The sequence below is a fragment of the Austrofundulus limnaeus genome, unplaced genomic scaffold (genome assembly GCF_001266775.1).
Source record: "Austrofundulus limnaeus strain Quisiro unplaced genomic scaffold, Austrofundulus_limnaeus-1.0 Scaffold14, whole genome shotgun sequence".
NCBI classification, from domain to species: domain Eukaryota; kingdom Metazoa; phylum Chordata; class Actinopteri; order Cyprinodontiformes; family Rivulidae; genus Austrofundulus; species Austrofundulus limnaeus.
In genome coordinates, this window is record NW_013952416.1 from 482,888 (window position 1) to 503,872 (window position 20,985).

The window sequence follows — 20,985 nt, forward strand, 5'->3', positions numbered from 1 at the left end:
TCATTCCATGTGACCTGTTGTAACAATCCTAAATACCTTTTCAGTTTAGAAGATTGAAAATAACAATAGCAGAGATTTGAGACTTCAAATGTTGCTACTAAAGTGAACAAATGAATATGTTTTTAAATAAGAGGCAAAGTAAACATGAGAATAACAGCAAAACAACAAACCAAATGACTATCATCCTATGGTTATTTTTGGAGTGAACTTTCAAAAACCTTGAAGTCTCCTTTGGAAACCAAAGAAACTGGAGATCTGCTGTGCTGAGAGTATTTCTCTTCKAATAATAAACTTTATTTAAACAGAACAGTTACAGAACAGGGGCCATAATATAAGATGTTTAGCTTATCTGTTATTTATTTTTATTCCTGAATTCACAGAGGTGTTTGAAATCCCGTAGGCCCAACAGCAAATTTATAGCATTTTACCAGCAGAGTCATTAACAGGCTCAGAGCTCCACTCAGTTGCACTGAGAAAGTGTAGATTTGACGAGAGAAAACAAAACTAACCCAATGACTTCCTGTTTTTTATTTTCTACTTTTAGTTGTGCAACATGCACCCACACCACATTTGTATGGAAAAAAAACTCCTCCTAACTGAACTTTTAAAAATGTGGTTATCTCGAACAGGTCAATACAAAACACYTTGTCCGTGTTTAAAATGTATTTTTTTTTCCCATTTCACAATCTGAGTCATGAAATAACGAAACACAACAAGCCAAGACAAGAACTAATTGTCAAACATGTTTTACATTTTATTTCAAATCTGCTAATAATATTTTTTTTTCTTTTTGAAAGTTTCAGATAAAAAATGTGAGGAGAGCTGAAGCCACCAGCAGCAGGACGACACTTGGACCTGCTGCTACTCCACTGTTACACAAATCTCCTTCACAGCAGGCCATAGAACTTATTATGCAGGTTGCACTGTTCTGGCACCCCTTGGTGACCGTACCTGTAAATCAAGATAGAGAAATGTACCAAAAAAAAATACAATAGCTTGCTATTATAGCCACAAGGTTTAATTTTGTTTTTGTCTTGAACTACTTATATATTCAACAGCTAACCTTTTACTAGTAGAGAGTAGCAGCGGTTGAATATCACAGCACAGGATGTGGTGTCTGTGCAGGACTTTGGATCTGCTGCTGTGCAGGAGTAACACCTCAGACCACATGCTGCAGAAAAACACATACATACAACTTTTTTGGTTTTTARGAAGTAAATAAAGCAACTGGTAAGTTCCTCTTTTTTTCCTCTTATATTCTTCAGGAAATCAACATGACAGTTCCAAACTAGAAGCAGTTTGTTGTATGAAATCTCAATAATGGCCATAGACAAAACTAGCTAAACTTAACCTCTTGAGCCACATGCAAAACAACTTTTTCTGTTTTGTATTTCTTTTAATGTCTTTTAACCAGTTAAGTCAGTTAAGCTGGACATGTTTGGTATCAAAACAAACCTAAGAATCTTGGCTAAAAGCTCATTGAAACTATTTTTACATTCACCAAGCACAGTTTGAATGTCAAGCAGTTGAATCAGAATATAAACATACTGTACAAAATGGCATCATTGCAAATCTGTAAATACATTCAAGTAAATCTGTAAATGAAATATTTTTGACATCATTTTTGTAAAGCAAGTCAAAATAGATACCCAAATATGTTGTAAAATGTGTTGAAAGTTTTTTTTACTTGATTTTGAGTGAATATGGTCCAACTGAAGGCAAATATTATTTATCATTAGCTACTTCATTATGGTTTTAAATAGGCTATATAATGTCTAATTTAAAAAAATATTCAGGTGAGAGTGAAAAAAGCATGTTCCATCCCTAATATCTCTAAAACCACAGCAGCTGTTTTAATACAACACTTCTGATGAAATCTTCCAAGTGTTAGCTTTATTTTGATACCAATATTATTTAAGTAGAGTTTGTAAATGCTGAGATACACTTGTAAGGGTCACTCYGAGGGGAAATAAACATTTCCACTTGTCTTTGACCCTGTTCTAAAAAGACCTTCCTCAAAAGAGACATTTTATTTTCTTTAATAAACAAAATAATAATGCTCTTTATATTTTTTGATTTATACTTCCTTTTAACTACAAGTTATTATCATTTTATAAATCAAGGTCACACTCGGTTACATTTCGGCATTGTTTTCTGAAGAAAAAAAATACTTCAAGAAAACCCCTTGGGGCTTAAGAGGTTAAAAGAAAGAACAACTTTCCAACATAACATTTTAATGCTTATTCTTCATTCTTTAGAATACCCTTTTACCAGCTGGATTTTTCTTTCTTTCTTTCCTTTTTTTAATATCCAAGAGTTTTAAAACCTGCGGACTCAACAGCAAAGACAGTCTTACCTGCAGAAAAAGTCACCAACAGGATCAGAGCTCCGTAAAACTGCATTGTGAACTCAAAATGTTAGTTTGTTGTTGTGAGGCAAGACAGGAGCACAGACTTTCTTTTTCCTCCTTTTATACTTTCAGTACTTGAAAATTTGCATTTCTAGAGAAATCCTGTTGACCACTAGGGTGCATGACAGCAGTCCAACTTCTMCTTTTTTTGTTCTCAAAAAGGCACAGGGTCGAGACCAGAATTTAAAACAAGAAGAGATGTTGTTGTCAGATTCATGGCTTATAATTTATCAAAGCTTTTGCCAGTTAATTAAATTCACTTTACATTCACTGATTGTATCATAATGTGCTATGAAACACTGGCCTAAATGTGACAATAGCTTTAGAGTTTTCAATGTTTATTTTTTTTATTAATAAACACCAGATCAATCTCATCAGTTCAAAAATAATTCTTTATAGTAATAATAAAATATTAAGTCTAACAGAAAGTACCCAAATTGTCTAATTTCCCTTCATTCATTAATGTATTTGCTTAAATGTTAGAACATTTATAAATAGCTATAAATTAGAATAATTTAAGGAGGTTAACAACCATTTCCTGTTTGTACTTTATCTAAACATTGTAAAAATGATGCTGATGAAAGGATAATCAATGATTTAACAAAATATAATATATTAAATATATTACCATGTTTACATTTGGGGTTTAGATAATAAAAAACATGAAACATTTACACATTACCTAGATTATTAAAATGGTTTAAATTTACCTGTATAAAACATTATTCACAATACGGAAGTCAAATGTATACTTCAAAATAAAAGCTCAACAGATCAACAAAAATAAATAAAGAGACGTTTAAGTCCACAAAATATTCAGGTTCTGTGTTAACAATTCTTTGTATACCAGAAGAAATGATTAACATTAAAATACGTCCTAGTTTGCTAACACAGACGAAACGATTTGGTTTATTTTAAAAAGACTTAACAGGAAACTGTGCTTTTGAGCGCTTTCGTGACGTCATCAAGTGCGCCGCCATGTTTTGAAAAGCCGGGTCGATCGTTTCAAACTATTATTCGCATTTGTACATATTATTGTCCAGAATTTGATTGTGTAATGTATTTGAAAACAAATTAAAAATGCCAAAGTCTTTGAAAAAGTCCGGCACTACCCAGACCTCCATTAGCAGGTACTTCGGCAGCGGAGCTCAGTCTGGGATGAAACCAAATCCTCCTGAGCACCAGCTGCTTTCAAGAGGCAAAGTGAGGTTTAATACTGCTCTTCGCACATTCCCCACATAATAATTATGCTTTTGCTCAGTACAAACCTTTTATTGTTTTTGAAATGATTCTGTGCTGCAGCTGAAACTCTCCTCTGAGAAGGCTGGATTACCAACTAAACGAGCCAGGCTGTCCCTGAAAGACCAGCAGGATCTGGAGGCTGCATCCTGTCAGAGGGGTGAAGGTAAGTCTGCAGCTCAAAGATCATCTCCAAACCTCGTTGCAGATGCACATTTTCTGTATTCAAACAAAGATGCGCCGTTTGGTGCTGTTCCTGTTTTATCCTTAAAGCAGTGACGTTTTGTCTCCTGTCCTCAGAGAAAACACCAGCCTCGAGTCGAGGACAAGGACGTGTCCTGTGCTCCTCCACCTTGGAGAAGCTGAAAGGCTTCACCTGTGTGACTGAGCCCACCGTCGGACACAGAGATGAAACAAAAGGGGACGGCATCAGCAGTGAAATCTGTAACCAGACAGAAAACGTTTCATCTCCATTTGAGGATTCACGSAGAATTACAGACAGATTTCTACAGATGGAGGAGGAAGATGAGGATGAAGAGCAGGACAGCAGAGATCTGGACGATTCAGGGCTTCTTACATCAAAGCAGCAGGTACTTTCAATAAAGGTTTTTATTTAAAATGCAAGTAGTGATAGTGAGTTTAGCCCAAAGAAAACGGTTTTAACTTTTATGATGTAATTTTCTGCTCTGATTAAATGAGACTGTATATTAAATCACTGATGGCTCTAGACCAGATTCAAGTTAAACAGATAATTACTCCAAAGACTTTGTGCAAAAGTTGATACTTGTTTGCTTATCAAACGACGTTAGTTCTTAGTCAAAACTAGATTCTAAACATCATGCAAACCATGAATCTTTGAATTCAGCATGATGTGCAAAGTAGGGTTTAGGTCATGCGACTGGGGCAGTTCAGGACAATCACCACTCTCAAAGTTTTATTTATGTAAACTAATTATCCGGATACAGTTTTAAATAAAAACAAATGTGTTTGTGTGACACCAGATGTAAWTTTTTTTTAAACTTTATATCATGTTATAATGTTATTTCCTCATCATAAAACATACACAGACAGGGTTCGTTCAGGGTCTTAAAAAGTCAAAAAAAAATCTAAAATTTGAAAATCAAAATTTTAGGCCTAAAATAGTCTTAACCCCCCCCAGATTTTCATCCAAGGTCTTGAATTTTATTTTGACAAGTCTTACTTTTTTTTCTTTTGATCATTCCCGAGAAGTGTTGGCTGCAGAAATAAATAGAGCTGTAATCAGAGGTTGATGCGATCTGTCTTCATGAAGTGCTATGTTTGCTACCGGTCTTGGTACGTGGTTAAACTTTTTTTTTTCTTACTATCCTTAATTCTATTATTATTGCTACAGTTGATAATGTCACATAGCAATATACTGAAATCTATAATTTAGCGTTCTTGTATTAAAATTAAATATTCTTTAATAGCTAAACTAATAGCAATAAAAGGTTTCAATATTAAAATTTCTGGGACCATTTGAATGTTTCTGTTAATGTGTGTTATTGTGTCGGTTTGGTCTTTGAAGATATTAAAATAAATAAATAAATAAATAAATAAATAAATAAATAAATAAATAAATAAAAAACAAGTACAGTACACCTATATTATTAATGGTCTAAATACAAAGCAGTTCATTTTCCTGCAGACCTAAATATTTTTACCAGCTTTAAACAGTTATAGTGTGAAATGGACTGAACTTATATAACACTTTATCAATCCCCATGGGGACCCCAAAGTGCTTTACCCTTCACCCATTCACACACTGATGGTAGTAAGCTACAGTGTAGCCACAGCTGCCGTGGGGCAGACTGACAGAGACGAGGCTGCCCTCTGACCACCGTCAGTAGGTAAGGTGGGTGAAATGTCTGGTCCAAGGACATGACGACTGAGATAGCTGGAATGGGGGATCCTCTGCCTTTATTTTTGGCTAACATTTAGCTACTTAAACTTTTTAGATAGCCTTTTGACACATTTAGTTAGCGTTTAGCTACTTTTCATTTTAGCTAACGTTTTTCCTAATTTTTTGGTATGTTTGCTTCTAGCCACTTTTTTGCTACTTTGAGCGACCGTTTTCCTACTTTTTTCCTTTTAGCTAGTGCTAAGCTTCTTTTAGATTTTAGCTAGTGTTCTATTTTTTTAATTTAATGAGTCTGTTTCAGCTTATCTAGTTTTTTCCCTTTTGCAGGGATTCTTTTTGTCACAATTTGCAAAGTCAGGAGGAGGAGGAGGAGGAGGAGGAGGAAAGGCGGCAGAGCCAGGTCTTCTGTCAGAGTGCAGCGCCCCATCCAGGCGTTCAAAGAGTGTGTACACTCCTCTGGAACAGCAAGTCATCCAGCTGAAACAGCAGCATAAAGACGCCCTGTTGGCCGTGGAGTGTGGTTACAAGTATAGGTTCTTTGGGCAGGACGCAGAGGTGAGAACTAAAGTAAATATCTGTGGTATTGATGCACAAAGGAACATATTTAATCACACCTGCAGTGCAGCAGATATGAGTTGATGGAAGCGTGGCATCACCAGTGAAAAACAACATTAATATTTGTAACATAAAAAAATATTTTGAAATTAGTTTCTTTGATTGCAAAGATCTTTGTGTGGATGAGCAGATTGCTGCAAAAGAGCTGAACATCACTTGCAACCTGGATCATAACTTCATGACGTGCAGCATCCCCACACATCGCCTGTTTGTTCACGTCAGGCGGCTCGTGTCTCACGGACACAAGGTACCAAATGGATCCTGTTTATTGCTGCCGTTTGCAGAGGTTCACCATTTTTCCTCATTCATTTCTGTCATTTTTAGGTCGGTGTGGTCAAACAGACAGAGACGTCTGCCATCAAGGCTTCAGGGACAAACAGGAACACTCTGTTCACTCGTCAGCTCAGCGCCTTGTACACTAAATCCACCCTGGTGGGAGAGGGTATCCTTCCAGTCAGGAGTGTGTTTCTTTAAAACAGCCTTTGTGTCTCTGAGTCTGAGTTTGGATCCTTAACGGGGTTTTTTTTTTCCAGATGTAAACTCAGTTGTTAGACTTGATGATGTGAATGAGGGAGGCTGTGCTGATGTGGTGCTGGACCCCACTGAAAGCTTCCTGCTGTGCATCAGTGAGAACTGGGACAAACTGAGGAAGCAGCTCACTGTGGGGCTGGTGGTGAGTCTGCTTTGGGGGGCGGTATGGGTAACAGTGAACATACTATATCCATGTAGGACGATGAAACCTCAGATGTTCTGTAGTAAAATTTTAGTTTTGGGTTAAAAATAGTCACTTATAAATAAAACACGTAAAAAGACTTTTTTTTTTCATTCTTCCTTATTAATAACGAATGATTATTTCTCAGCTACAATCCTAAAAAATGATAACAGCCAGGTTAAATCTGATGTTATAGTCATGTGTAAATTAGCTGATATCAATCAATGACTTCCTGATGCATCTCTAATGCCGATTATTTTTTTTGATACTGTGTGTTTTTAATTTTGGGTCATGATGAACTGTTTGCAGGCGGTCCAGCCCAGCACCGGAGACGTGTTTTTGGACTGCTTCCCTGACGGTCCATCTCGCTCTGAGCTGGAGAGCCGAGTCCTGAGGATCAACCCTGTGGAGATTCTGGTGCCTAATGACCTCTCAGAACAAACCCAGAAACTCCTGCTCAGCATCTGTAACGCCAGGTAATCTGCTCTCAGGGCACCAGGGGGCAGCATAGCTTTATCTTTACAAAACCAGGCTTGTTTTGGGGGAGTTTGTTCCATTTCATTCAAAGGGATTGTGTTTAAAATTTCCCCACGCAGGTAGATAGTTGTTGTGTCTGCTGGCAGAGGGATCCAAGTGGGCTCACTGAGTGGTCTGAGACGGTGGTCCTCAGCAGGTCCGACTAAGATTTATTCTTTATTTTAGAAGTTAGTAAACTGACTTTCTTTTAACCAAACTGATTTTGAAAAGAACCCAGCTGTTAAATTATTTATCATTTGTTTTGGGCCACGTGTTTAAAATTTTTTGTGGTGAATTAAGTTTTTTATTTATTAAATTTTTTAAAAGGACACAAAATTTTGTTTGTTTTTCAAACCCCCTTTTTTTGGTCGAAACAATTAGGTAACTAAAAATTATAATGAAATCCATTGACATCTGTTGCATAAAACAAATACTGATATGAAAATTTGCCATAAATATGAATAGAAAAAAAATTAGTCATTATTAGAAAAAATAAAATAAGCTTCTGATTGCGCAGTATTTATTTTAACTACTGGTAAATACAATCATAGGTTTATGCCAGCTTGCATAAGCTTTGAAAAACTATTTTTATACAGAAAAGTATTTGATTGTTTTCATCATTACTTATAAAAAGTTAAGAGGAAGAAGAGTTCTTGGATTAAAGCTAAGAAAAATAATGCAAATAAGTAAAACCGCCCTGTGACTATTGGTTTTAAGGTCTTGAAACGGCATAAATCTGTTCTTTCAATCATCCCAGTAATTAGTTAGTTTTGCAACTTACATGTCAGCTTGTTTTGTGTTTTGTTGAGGCAGACTTGAGTTTAATTCATGCAGGATTCTTTCTGAACCCTGGAGATCAAAACAGGTTGGGGAAGAAGAAGAAGACGAAGAAAAAAAAACATCCATCTTTTGTTCATTGGCTGACTCACAGCTGGGCCAGCAGCAGCGACACTGAGCTGCTTTATTCCACAAACCTGTTGCCTCCCGTCGCGCCGCCCTTCATGTTCACATCAGTGGCGACGGCGTCCTCTGGAGGCTGCTCGTGATTGCATTATGCTGTGAAAATGAAAACGAGAGAATACCAGGAAGTGGAGGGGATTAGATTAGAAGCCGACGGTTGGATAAATGGGAGAAGAGTCTTGCCTCTTTCTGTCTTCAGCTCGCCTGACATTTCTCATCACTCACCTGCTTTTATTCCCCTGACTATTTCCTCTCCTTTTCAATTTCACCTTCTGTTTGAGCCAATGAGCTTTGATCTTTAGTGTTTTATTCATGAGGGTCAAAACTCTTCTCGGGGCATCACTGGTGAAGCCAGTTTTTATAGCTTAATATTAGTTTTTTTTATTAATATAAAGAGTCAAAGTGGGAAGAATGAAACAGAAATGCATCATGACAGCAGTGACCTGTGTTCAGGTAATGGGACTTCTCTGAATTAAATCCAGCCTGGAGAGGATTTAAAACCAGGGGTTTTTGTGGCTGCTGACGTCAGCGTGTCGATGTTTCTGTCTCTGGGGTGGGCTGACGAGACAGGACCCCTAGCAACGGGGTTTGTGTCCATGGAGTGTCTGGTAATGAGTCCCTGTGAGGTCCGTTGTATCTGAGTGCAGTTTTAGAAGCGTTTGGAGCAGTGAGGTTGACTGTACTTACTGAAAAAACTCACTGCATGATGTTTTTGTTCACGTTCCCTCAAAGATTTTAAAGCAACACTTTTAAAAGTTACTTTCAGACATCATGTTTATGAATATATGCCCATTTATGAAACACAGATTGTGTGTTGATTTGTGTGCACCCTGCAGCTATAAAAGCTTCTTGAAGATCTTAATCTGTTGCAAACGTTAACCTCTGATCTTTGGTTAGCAGCATGTCTGATTTACCTTTTTTAATTTTAATTGCTTTTGATCTATTGTATCAGTTTTTCTCTCAGCGTTAACATTATAATTAAACCCCTATTGTTGATTGAAATGGTGTGTAGCTGTGGAGGTGGTTTTGGTTTAATTCGCTGAACTTTAGAAGAAATGCTTCCCTTATGGGTTTGCTCCTTGCATGAGACAAAACAAATCCACGGATAAACAACCTGTCTGTGTTTTTATCTTACGTTATCAGCATTTTAATGGAAATATATTCAAATTGTTCTAAATATTGTGTTGTTTGTCTAAAATAATGCATTTATTTTAAATAAACTCATTGCATGTCGCTGTACACCATATGTGCCTATGCATACTAGTTTATTACCTTTGCCCAGAGCGTAATATCGTAGTAAAATAAATAAATAAACTGAACATAATTTCTATTACACTAAACTTTTAAAGTCTGCAGAATCTCAGTTTGTCTTGTAGTTTTGGGTTTTTGGAGCATGAGTCCAAGTTTTGTAATGCAGACATTTTGTTTTAAAGTACCTGTGACATCAAATGTTTGTATTTATATGAATGCATTTTTGGAAAGTAAACATTGATAAAATATTGAAAAAGAAATTCGACGTCTCTGAGACGAACAATTGTTGAGATATTTGAATGTGAAGTAACAGGAAGTGATGTCAAAGGGGAATGTCTGAACGTGAACAAAGCATTGCTACAAAAGCTAACTACTAAGCTAACTACTCAGACTGTAGAGAAGAATTTGATGTTTCTAAACATTATTTTGATTCACTGTCAGAGAGAGATGAAGAGTCAGAGTTCAAATAATATTGTTTCAATAAACAAAAACCAGAGTTTCCTTTCTTAGAGTTCCCCTTTGATGTCACTTCCTGTTTCACTTTGGCTGAGCCAAGTCCAAAAGAAAATGTGACAGTTATGTAACAAAATGGGTAAAATCATGTGTATTACGCCAAGTTTCTTACATACAAAGATTTTTTATTTGACTGCTTTATTTGAAGCATTTGTACGTCACAGACATTTTAATATAACTTAAATAAGTGAGTTTCTGCCTCTGTTCTGAAGAGAGGAAACTACATGTAGAGACAAAAACAAACAAATATCTGATTTCATGACACTAAACCAACCAATAAAAACTCACAGGAATCAGTCTGATTGTATTGTGGAGATTGAACTAAAAGTATGGTTGTAGTTTCTGAACTTCGGGTTTGAAAGCAACTTTTTATTCTGTTGGCTTTACAAGATTCAAAGAATCTCATTTCAGTCTTGACCAAATGAATTTGCGGTCCAGAAGGTTTTCTCCTTAGATCCAAACCCACACATCTCTTCATTTACTCGCATAAACCTGAATCAGCGTCCGGCTTGGTAGTTTCCTAGAAATCTCATAACAAACTGATCCTACATAAAGCCAGCTTAACCATTATTGATTAGTCCTGTTGGGCGTCTGAAGAAATGCTGCACCCYTAACACTGTCCCAGGATCAATAACTGCTTTTGTGACAGTTTTTGTAAATTTCTTAATACGGTTAAATCGACTGGTTTGGTGATTAATTGTCCAAGTTTCTTTGCTAGCACAATAGGCCACCTATTGATTTCTTTTGTACCAACTCCCTGCTCCTGTTCTGACCAGAGGCTGAGATGAAATATGATGATGATTCTGTTTCTCTGTGTCTGTACGGGTATTAGCAAACGGAAGTAAGAAGGGGCTTCAGAGTCATGTGTTTGCCTTGGTTGCCCCAGCAACAACCCAGCAGACAAAGCATCAGAGTCCTTGAGAGCAGCAATGCCGAGAGTGTGAATGTAGTCACTGAGAGATACGATGGTGCACCGGGGAGACGCAGAGGAAATGTGTTTTATATGAGCGGTACTGAGGTTTGACTGTGCTCAGACGGGCACTGCTGAAAAATGCAACATCACCCACGTCTTCCTCACTGGAACTGTGACGATCAGATGTATTTCTTTCACATAAAGTCACACGCAACACTGACATCTGAGATCAATACTGCCCGGTAGGGACAATAAACAAAGTTCATTATTGTTCTCCTTCAGTGCTCAGGCTGACGACCGGGTTCGAGTTGAGAAGAGGGACAGCGCTCAGTTTGAGTTCACCTCTGCGATGGACACGGTCGTCCAGTTCTACGGCCACACCCAGGGAAAAGGTGTCATTTTCACTGCTTACCTCTGCTTTTTAATGTCTTTAAATTGACTAATTATGCTGCCTTACTGAGAGTGTGACGGCCGTGGCGCCGTTGGTGTCAGACGACGACTGAGCCCGTGACTCATGGTTGTGTTTTAGCGTGAGAAGAACACAACTAACATGTCTGTGTGTTTGTGTCCTCCAGACTCACACTCTCTGTCGAGTGTAGCATCCTTTGAGAGCCCAGTTATCTGCTGTCTGGGGCCCCTCATCCAGTACCTCCAAGAATTCAGTTTAGAAAGAGTTCTTAGAAATGAAAGGTACAACAAAAGGAACTACGCACACCTGACAACGTACACTGCAAGCTTAATTATTCAGCTTTCCTGCTTGTTTATGATTCATATATTAAATAGATTAATATAAGACAGTTTATTTTCTTTTTTTTTTACATTTCAGAAAAAACAATTAACAAGCAGATAAGTAGGAATGGTAAATACATTTAATTTCTGCGTCAACTCTTCACACATCAAGCAGTGTGTCCACCTGTCAGTAGTGTGTTTGTGAGRTCAGAGTCTCAGTTCAGGACACTTGTGGATGTAGAAGATTTGAACATGAATTACAAACATTACTGTTAAATATCTAAATAGAAACCATATTTTGTATTTCTGCAGCTAAAATAAAAATGCTTTAATTGGACTTTACGTGAACACATTTATGAACATCCTGACAGAAGAGATTTTCTTTTCATTATAAATGTGTTTTATCCACATTATTTTGCTTCTGCAGTTTGTTCCGGCAGCTGTCCTGTGAATCTGAGGGAATGCGCCTCAGTGCTGCAACTCTCAGGAACCTGGAAATACTCACCAATCAGGTGCATTTTATCACCAATAAATACTCGGGTTTGTCTACACAAAATGTCAGGACAAATAAAGTTTAAAAAAACAAAACAACTAGATTTCTATTCTGAATCTGAAAATGTTTCACTTCCTGTCCAGGAAGCTTTCTAAGTTCGAAATGTCTGGAACAATGTGGAGTTCCAAACTTTCTAGACCTGCATAAGAGGTCTCATTAGTAATGGAACAAAAGCAGGATAGAAGTCCATTTTGTTTTTTAAACATTAGGATTGATCATGACCAGCAATATTAATCAGGTTATTTTTTTGTTATTTTACTGTAGAGCCCAATGAATAGTGACTTTGAATAATGTTTGAATTAAGTATTATCTTCTACAAATCATTTTATTTAACAATGGTGGTTTTAATATCGACTTCAGTTTATTGAATACGAATTTTTCTTACATCTCCATTGACAGCTGGCTCCTACGGCTCCYAAACTGCTCGTAACTTCTCACCACTTCTCTACAGTCATCAGAACGTTCAGCACTAATATTGCTGCTGCATATTTTCTTAATAATGTGCAGGTCTAGTGTGCACAATTAGTTAAACGTGAATTAATATTTCTGTACTTGGATACAAGAGTGCTGAAAGTCTCGGCTCAAGTAAAAAGTATATATACTATGGTGAAAATGACCTTAAGTACGAGGGAAATTACGGGTGTAAAATTCTACACAAGGAAAACTAAAGCGTAGCTCATTTAACAAACTCAGGGTAAAAGTAATTGTTTTTATATAAGGTAGGCCTCTCCTGTGAGAAGGCAAAACAAACATGTTTTTATCAAGTCTGAAGGTTTCATTTTYGTTACCTCTAAGGTATTTGTGCATGTCATTATCAGTTACTGTCCAGTCTGAACCTGATGGAGTAGACTCGCATCAGATTAACATGAATTCTCTCTTTTGTCAAGCTCATTTTCAGCAAGGAGCCACATGAGCATTACAGTTGACCTCAAAGGACCAGTTGTAATCAATCAGATGTGTTGTTTAATTTTTATTAAACACGGCACGTCAAATTCCTTGGCTGAGCATCGCTAACAAATAACTGAGCTCWACGTGGTATTTTGTGCGCAGAAACTGCATTTTAAAATGTCCTCTTATAAACACTAAAGTAGCAGGTGAAAATGCAGCGAAATGGAAATTTTACACAACAAATTTTGCTTGTTACTTTCCAACTAGCGGCGGGATGTCGTCACACCTATTTTATGACTTTAATAAACTTTTGAAGCTCTCGTGGGCCACATTTGGCCTGCAGGCCTGGCGTTTGACACGTGTCTTAGAACAAACACTCAGCAGCTCTTATCTCAGTGAAGTGTTTAATAACTTTAGAGCTTTAAAATCATTTGTCACAGAACAGTGCACACGTGAAGTGGGTCATTTTTCTGCGTGTGCTCTACATGACAGACGGACGGAAGTGTGAGGGGGAGTCTGCTGTGGGTGTTGGACCACACTCGCACTCCGTTTGGAAGGAGGCTGATGAGGAAGTGGGTCAGCCAGCCCCTCACAGACCTGCAGTGAGTACGCGACTGCTTCAGTTTCACTCTCACTCTGCCTTGTTTTCTCAGCGATGCACAATTTAACTCTAAATAGCAGTTTTTCTGCTCTTTGAGGCACCGTGGAACCAGAGTGAAGGGAGTCTTCGTTCTGATTCAGACATTTAAGCTGATTTCACACCATATGGACAGAGTTGTTTTGTTTTATAAATGTTCTCGCTGTTATTTTGTTGTTGCACACTAGAGTCACAAAGATAAATAACTTTAGATTAAATGATTTGCTATTGTCATTTTTTTACAGTGTATCTGCTTTAAAGAAAAAAAATGAAAGGAGATGATGGTATAATCTTCAGCTAATCCAAAAAATGTGCCTTAAAAAAAGAAAGTACTTAAATGAAAGTACCAAGTTAAAGTAAAAATACTTCAACAGAAAATAACTTTGGTAAAAATTAATTTCACTTGTTAATTTATCTCATATCTCTTCAAATCTGATGTAAACTAAACAAACTGGTGATGCTTTGGTTAATTTACACAGATTTTAAAGCAAAGTTCAGAAACCTAATAATAAGGATGCTAGCTAATTGGCTGGAGTTTTGTTCTGCAGTGTTCCTATATGAGATAAATAATTAAATCAAATGTCAGGACAGAAAATGATATAAAACAAAAACATATTTATTTTGTAGTTAATTAAGTTTGTTTACTGACTAGAATAAATGAGCTGCAGGAGAATCTTTTATAAAAAGTATCTCCACTTTTAACTGTCATTTTCAGTTTTTGTTGTTGAAATAAAACTCCAACATCCAATAAACAGTAAATATTCAGTATTGTTAAAGAAGAGTTACACAACTCAACATGTGAAAACATCAGTGTTTTTCTGCAGGGAAGCAGCAGAAAGGAACTTTTGTAGATAAGTCACATATAACTTCTACAAAACATTATTTTCTGCATTTATGACTTCATCTCAGTGTGATTTTATTTTTCCTGCAGGGACATTCTGATGCATTTCTGCACGAGTGTGGGCCTTCTCTTTGCTGTGCAGGGATTAGAACTGTGGATTTGCTACTGCTTTTCAGATTACACATATAGCATCTCTGCTCTAAACATGAATCAAATCCTGATTACAACCAGACAGAATAATTCCTAGACACACAGCCATCAGCAGATGACACAGACGCTCCCGGATGAGCACACACAGCTACACAACACCTACATCCACGACTTAGTCTGAGTGTGACAGTCAGGCTATCACTTCACTAAATTTGTCCTTTGGTCTTTTTATTCAGGATGGTTATTCAGTGAAACATTTTATTTATATATTTTAGTTGATTATTTTAATTGGAAATCTGTAATTTAGAGAATAAGCCAACTAAAGGATGGTTTAAATATTTTTTCTAATATTTTATGATCCTTTTTTTGTCCTAATTTAAACTATTTGACTTGGCCTTATTTTGAAGGGTACTGTTACACTGATTGGACATATTCAGCACATCTTTATTTCCATCTAACCCTCTTACAGAGTCACAGGTGATGTGAAATAGGAAATAAACCTGGCTTTAAACAAAAGGATGAACCAAACCTGAGATTATCTTTCTGGGGATATTTTTTGGAAAATATTTCAAATTTCAGAATGAGATCAGACATGAATATTTAAACAAATACTAATAAAGGATACAAGTTTGTAATCTAGGTGTAGATGAAACAATCTTAATTACTTTGATTTTTTTTTCCTTTGAGGACATTAAAGTGGCTGTTCTCTTCTTGTTTCATCTGCAAATGTAACATCTTCTATTTTCTACTGCAAAGTAAAGTTGTTGCAGCCATTAACAAAGCCTGGTTGCAACTATTGCTCTCAAAATGTATTTTTAAAACTTGCTTTATTTTTTGTACAAGTTCTGATACAAATACAAAAAGCAACTGGGCTTAATTTATATAAAATAAGGAAATAAATCAGGAAAAGCTTTGAGAAGTAGGTGCTTGATAACATTGCAGAATTTTTATCAGTACAGATACTAAAATTGTAAACAAACTGATTTTTTTCTTGTATTGCCAGTTTTAATTGTAGTTTGTTTAGATTATGGGTGTCCAATCCACTTGTATCTCTGTTCCAACACACCTGATTCATTGACTGAATTACCTCTTCAAGTTCTGCAGACACCTGTCAATCATTCATTTATTATAATCAGGTGTGTCGGTGCAGAGAAACCTCTAAAACGTGCAGGATTGTGGCCCTCGAGGACCAGGACTGGCCACTCCTGGAATTATTAAAATAGTCTTGATATTTTCTGGAAACGGCTGAGTTTTCTAACTTAATGACAAACTGTGCAGAAGCGAAAATTAAAAATGCAAAAGACATCTTCTGTTTCATTTTCTCCTTTGTGTACTTGTATACTCTATGTACTAATATTGTGGATGCACAGTGTATAAATATCATGCCATACCATGTCATACCATGTATAAAATACCACACAATAATTAATGTTGTAGTTAAGCTGGAACCTCACCTGTTATCCTAAAAATGAAACACGTGAATCACTGCAACATCCACACAGTAACCCTTGTCTGTCTGCAAGATAATTGTCTGCACTTACTCAGAWGTTCATGTGTGAAAATGGCCTCAAAATCACACAAACAGGAAAATAAAAGTCAGGAGGTGGTTAAATCCTTCTTCAGTGCGCTCTAACTGCAATCACTTTTTACAAGAATTCATAAAGAATCTAATTCGTAGTAATCATCTCAATCAAAGCTGATTCAGCTTTGATTGGGATGCATTTCTTTTACTCTTGGTGGGGAACGGAACAGTTTTCACTCGCTGCTTTCCATCCTGTTTTTGTAGCTCACACCTCATTTTCTCCACTTCCTCAGGTGTATCTGTGAGAGGCAGAATGCCGTGCAGGAAATCATGCAGTCGGACTYGACAACTTTAAACTCCGTCAGAACTCTGCTGTTACATTTGCCTGACCTGGAGAGAGGCATCTGCAGTATTTATCACAAAAAGGTGACAGAACGCTTAGAAAGTTTACATTTGTTAGCTTTCTAACAAAAAGAACGGATGTAAACTGCAAATCTTTGACACCAGGAAGTGAAAAGCATTTTTAAAAGAACCCTGACACAATCTTTTCTGTTTCTTCTCGCCTAGATGGCTCTGCCTTTTTATATGACGTGCTTCTTGATTAACAGAGAGCAGTTGCCTTGCTGGCACTTACCCAATTGTCTGAAACGGTCTCATTTCCCATCAGGCCTATCTAAGGACCGTCGCACGGCCTTTATCCTTCACGTGCGTGCACGTGTCGTACACGGAGGAAACGCTTTGGTCTGAGCTTCACGTCTCGTTTCGTGCTTGTCTTTCGGTCGCTTTCATTCATCGCTGAAAGAAAATGATCGGATGTCATTAAACGCAGGCACACAGCAGACGCACTGAGGGACCTTAATTGTCATGTTGTCCATCTCCAGATAAATGGGTCTGTGTTTGATGGCCGTGTCTCAGGCTCCATTGACAAAACGGCAGGGAGGACACGCTTGTTGTCTCCAGTTGCTGTCTGTTTGTTTTTGGTAAAAGAGCAACATGGGTGAGCTGCAGACGGAGAGAAAGCTCTGAAACTGCAGCTCATGATTAATACCAACCCTCCACCGGCAGCGTGACCCTCATTAACCTGAGGGTTATTATTTGATTTGATTTGATTGCGCAGTATCATTACTGTCTGTCGCCTCTTCAGAGACATTTCCCCAGCATTGATTTATCATTTAATTATTACAGCACTGATCTTGATCAAATAAACCCCTGACAGTAGCTGTCAAAGTCTCCATTTTCTCTTTTTTGCTTGTGTTATTTAGACTCCAGGCGACGTAGCTCCTTAAAGCTTCACTGTCTCATTTAGTGCAGATAAGAACAGTGATGTAACTCACTGTTTTACAAAATCTCATGGTAACGCACCATCTGCACACGCAAAACCCACAAATGCAAATAAAGAGAGCACTTCTTACAATATTCATTACTCGATACACMGATTGCTCAGTCTCTCATGCTTCCACAGATAGTTTACTCATCTTTACCCATCTTTGTATTCTAGTCCTCCACGCAGGAGTTCTACCTGGTTAGCAGCAGCCTTTCTCGGTTGGGGCTGGAGCTGCAGAGCCTCCTGCCAGCCATCCGGTCTCAGATCAGCTCGGCGCTGCTCCGTAGCCTCCTGCTGGAGACCCCTGACCTGCTGGCTCCGGCCCATGGCTTCCTCAAGGTCCTCGATGAGAAGGCGGCCAAGTGAGTGTCTTAACACCAAAAGAAGRGGAAAAGAGGGGAAAAGAAAAGAAACTGCGTGCTTTGAGCCAATGGTAGTTGCATAAGCTAAACTATATATACTGCATTAACTTTATTAATATCTACCTTAAAATAATAGTGTTTTTGGCAATAAAAGGCAAAAAGTTACTTTTATTATGAATCACTCATTTTTTTATTTTTATTATTATTATTATTATTATTATTATTATTATTATTATTATTATTATTTTATTTACCGTTATTTTACCAGGCAAGTCCCATTGAGATCACAGATTTAATTTGTTTATGATAAAGCCATTCAAAAATATGAACTTTTAATTTACAGAGATTGAGATTTCACTTTGCTCCAGTACTTGTCTAAAAGTGCATTTTAATAATATTTACACAATATAAAAATGCCTTTAATCAAAATAGGTCATCAGTGACTTTTAATCTGTTCTGTTGTTAAAACATCTGAACACTAAAAATTACTTCCTCCTCACATCTGTTTGACTTGGTTTATCTGGTAAACAGTCAAACACAGGGATAAATCCTGAAATAAATGTTATAAACTTACATTATTACTCGTTTCTTTAAATCTAAACTACTTTAGTCAGTTTGTACTTTTGCAGTGCTCCACAGTTCAGCTGAAATTGTCTGAGAAGTACAAGTTGTGTTCTGCTGTTGTCTGTTGTCTACTGGCTGCTGTTGCTCCACACATGATTAACAGTTGGCATGAAGAACCAGAGACAGATATCCAAGTGGCACACAGATATCATTACTGGAGGGTCAGACTGACAATCAGTCTCATTTCTCAGAAAATCATGATGAATAGGACTGTGGAGTGATCTATCACTAGCAGCTGTCACTTTTTAAAGAGTGTGTTTCTGCAGGTCGGGGAATAAAACAGAGCTCTTCTCAGATCTGTCCGGCTTCCCCGTGCTGCAGGAGAGAACGAGGCAGATTCACACTGTCCTCAGTGAGATCCAAGAGCACCGCAGAGACATCCGACTGGTGCTGAAGGCCCCTGCGTTCGACTACACCACCGTTTCTGGACAGGAGGTACCGCCTGCGTCTTTGTGTGTGAAAGTGAAAGAAGAGGCAGGAGGAGATAGATGGCCATTTGGGTAGAAGTCTCAGCAATTAATGATAATTTCTTGTGTGTGTGTGTGTGTGTGTGTGATGGTTTTAATTAAAAATGACGTAATACTTTGCCTGCCTGCTCTGGTCTGATTTATCAGAGACGCTCATGTTTTGTCTCCTCTGCCTTCAGTTTCTGATTGAGGTGAAGAACTCGTTGTCATCAGTTGTTCCACCTGACTGGGTTAAAATCAGCAGGTCAGCTCACATACAGCTGCAGCCTACACACAGTTTAAAAAAAAATAAGATACATGCTTCTGTATGGTGGTTCTTTTTTAACTGACACAAAGTATTTCACTCTAAACGATTAATGGTTTCTCATTTTACAAAATAAATGTTTTTGTTTCTACTTTAGATCTATAAAGAATATTTTTCCACAATATAAGTTGCTGGAAGTGAGGTTTTTTGGTTTCAAGACAAATAAAATGTTTACTTTATCTTAAAGGGGCAATATTATGTGTTTCTCAGGCATATATTTAAATACTATACCATAATAAAGTATCTATGTCACCTTTAGTTGTTATTAAAATGCTGTTTTTATGTTTAAATAGAAAATAAACTTATCATCTCATCACTTCCTCTTCTAAACGCCCTGAAATTGGCCTCTGTCTCTTTAAGAACCACCTTCCACTTCTGTCCCGCCCATTTTGGGAGTGGGGGGTGGGAGTGGGTGGGGGCGCTATGATGCAGTTTACTTGCCATCTGAAAGTACATTTCCTCAAAGGTATTTTGAATCTGAAAAGGGATTCACTGAGTGAGGAGTAGTGTAAGTGCACAACAGACAGTTTCAGTTTCTCTTTCAGTTTCACCAGTTGTTTGCTTTATTGCTGCWGAGAGCCTGCAGAAGTCATGGGCAGGGTGTGTGGGGTGGGGAGGTGTGCTCCGTGATGAGGAAGCTCGGCTTGGAGACACAGCCCAGAGGCGGAGATGATCCCAAAAGGCGGTTCTGGTCCCCACCTGTCGTTTTGCTCCTCAGCATGGCTGCCTCAGGACACTACTACAGGATTTCTCAAACATGCATGAATGAGTCAAAGTAAGACTTTGGGCATGTTTTTCATGAGAGTATAACATTATAACATGATATAAAACTCAAAAAAGTTGATTTTACGTGATATAGCCCCTTTAAGGGGCGGGGTTAATATGCAGAATGTTGCTTTGGCTCATTCATGCATGTGTGAGAAATCCCAGAATCTCCTGTGGTAGCCATGAGAAGCTGCCTGAACACTTGCTGGTAGAAAGCACCGCCTTTTTGTGCGAAGCCCCGCCCCGGAGCTCACTCTTACAGCACTCCTCTGAAAGGTTGCAAACGTGCTGAAGTGGGAGTGTCTGAAATGGTAGGGACAGAGACCAATTTCAAGGTGTTTAGATAAACTAAGATGCAAAGTCAAATTCATTTTTTATATATGCTGCTTTTTCATAACAACTGAATGTGACATAGTTACTTGATTGTGGTATAGAAGGGAACTATGTGCCTGGAAAATATATAATACATAATGCTCCCCTCTTTAAACAAATCAAACCAAGAAACAATCCCATCCCAATAAAGACTCCTTCAACTTATTTTACTGTCTTCCAAACAGCAGTTTCCAGCATTGACTTTAATTCCATCCTGTGCTCCTGTTCCGCCTCATCTCTCTCCCATCTGCAGTACGAAGGCAGTCGGCAGGTATCACACTCCTCTCCTGGTTGACTGCTACAAGAAGCTGCAGCAGCTCCGAGAGCAGCTGCTACTCGACTGCCAGAGGGAGTGGACCGGCTTTCTGGAGTATGACAGTCGCCACCACACACACACACACACACACACACACACACACACACACACACACACACACAC

General features: G+C 37.8%; 2 protein-coding genes across 3 annotated transcripts in view; one reads left to right on the top strand and one right to left on the bottom strand.

The window, feature by feature from the left end:
• Window positions 1-730: 730 nt before the first annotated feature.
• On the bottom strand, window positions 731-2,990 carry LOC106513656 (CD59 glycoprotein). The gene is made up of 3 exons (XM_014002598.1): window positions 2,357-2,990; window positions 1,064-1,171; window positions 731-951 (listed from the first exon to the last, which is right to left on the bottom strand). Exons 1-3 carry the CDS (start codon window positions 2,400-2,402, stop codon window positions 800-802), a joined length of 306 nt encoding a protein of 101 aa, XP_013858052.1. The 5' UTR covers window positions 2,403-2,990; the 3' UTR covers window positions 731-799.
• A 386-nt stretch (window positions 2,991-3,376) lies between these two features.
• The window catches only part of msh3 (mutS homolog 3 (E. coli)), a gene marked incomplete in the record, with an annotated part of 41,975 nt that continues 24,366 nt past the window's right edge, over window positions 3,377-20,985 (top strand). The window contains 17 exon segments of one of the 2 annotated variants that reach the window (XM_014002595.1): window positions 3,377-3,613; window positions 3,713-3,815; window positions 3,950-4,239; window positions 5,856-6,083; window positions 6,274-6,390; window positions 6,468-6,585; window positions 6,677-6,816; window positions 7,165-7,331; window positions 11,291-11,400; window positions 11,584-11,698; window positions 12,165-12,249; window positions 13,671-13,780; window positions 16,622-16,754; window positions 17,827-18,014; window positions 18,905-19,073; window positions 19,285-19,349; window positions 20,800-20,916. In XM_014002595.1, the coding sequence (XP_013858049.1) occupies window positions 3,491-3,613; window positions 3,713-3,815; window positions 3,950-4,239; window positions 5,856-6,083; window positions 6,274-6,390; window positions 6,468-6,585; window positions 6,677-6,816; window positions 7,165-7,331; window positions 11,291-11,400; window positions 11,584-11,698; window positions 12,165-12,249; window positions 13,671-13,780; window positions 16,622-16,754; window positions 17,827-18,014; window positions 18,905-19,073; window positions 19,285-19,349; window positions 20,800-20,916 (2,378 nt within the window). 2 annotated transcript variants of the gene reach the window in all.

Coding starts and splice junctions, on each gene's coding strand:
- LOC106513656 (XM_014002598.1), bottom strand. CDS start 2,402: ATGCAGTTTTACGGAGCTCTGATCCTGTTGGTGACTTTTTCTGCAG. Junction 1,172..2,356: donor GTTGGTGACTTTTTCTGCAG/GTAAGACTGTCT, acceptor GTTTTTCTGCAG/CATGTGGTCTGAGGTGTTAC. Junction 952..1,063: donor CTACTCTCTACTAGTAAAAG/GTTAGCTGTTGA, acceptor CTTGATTTACAG/GTACGGTCACCAAGGGGTGC.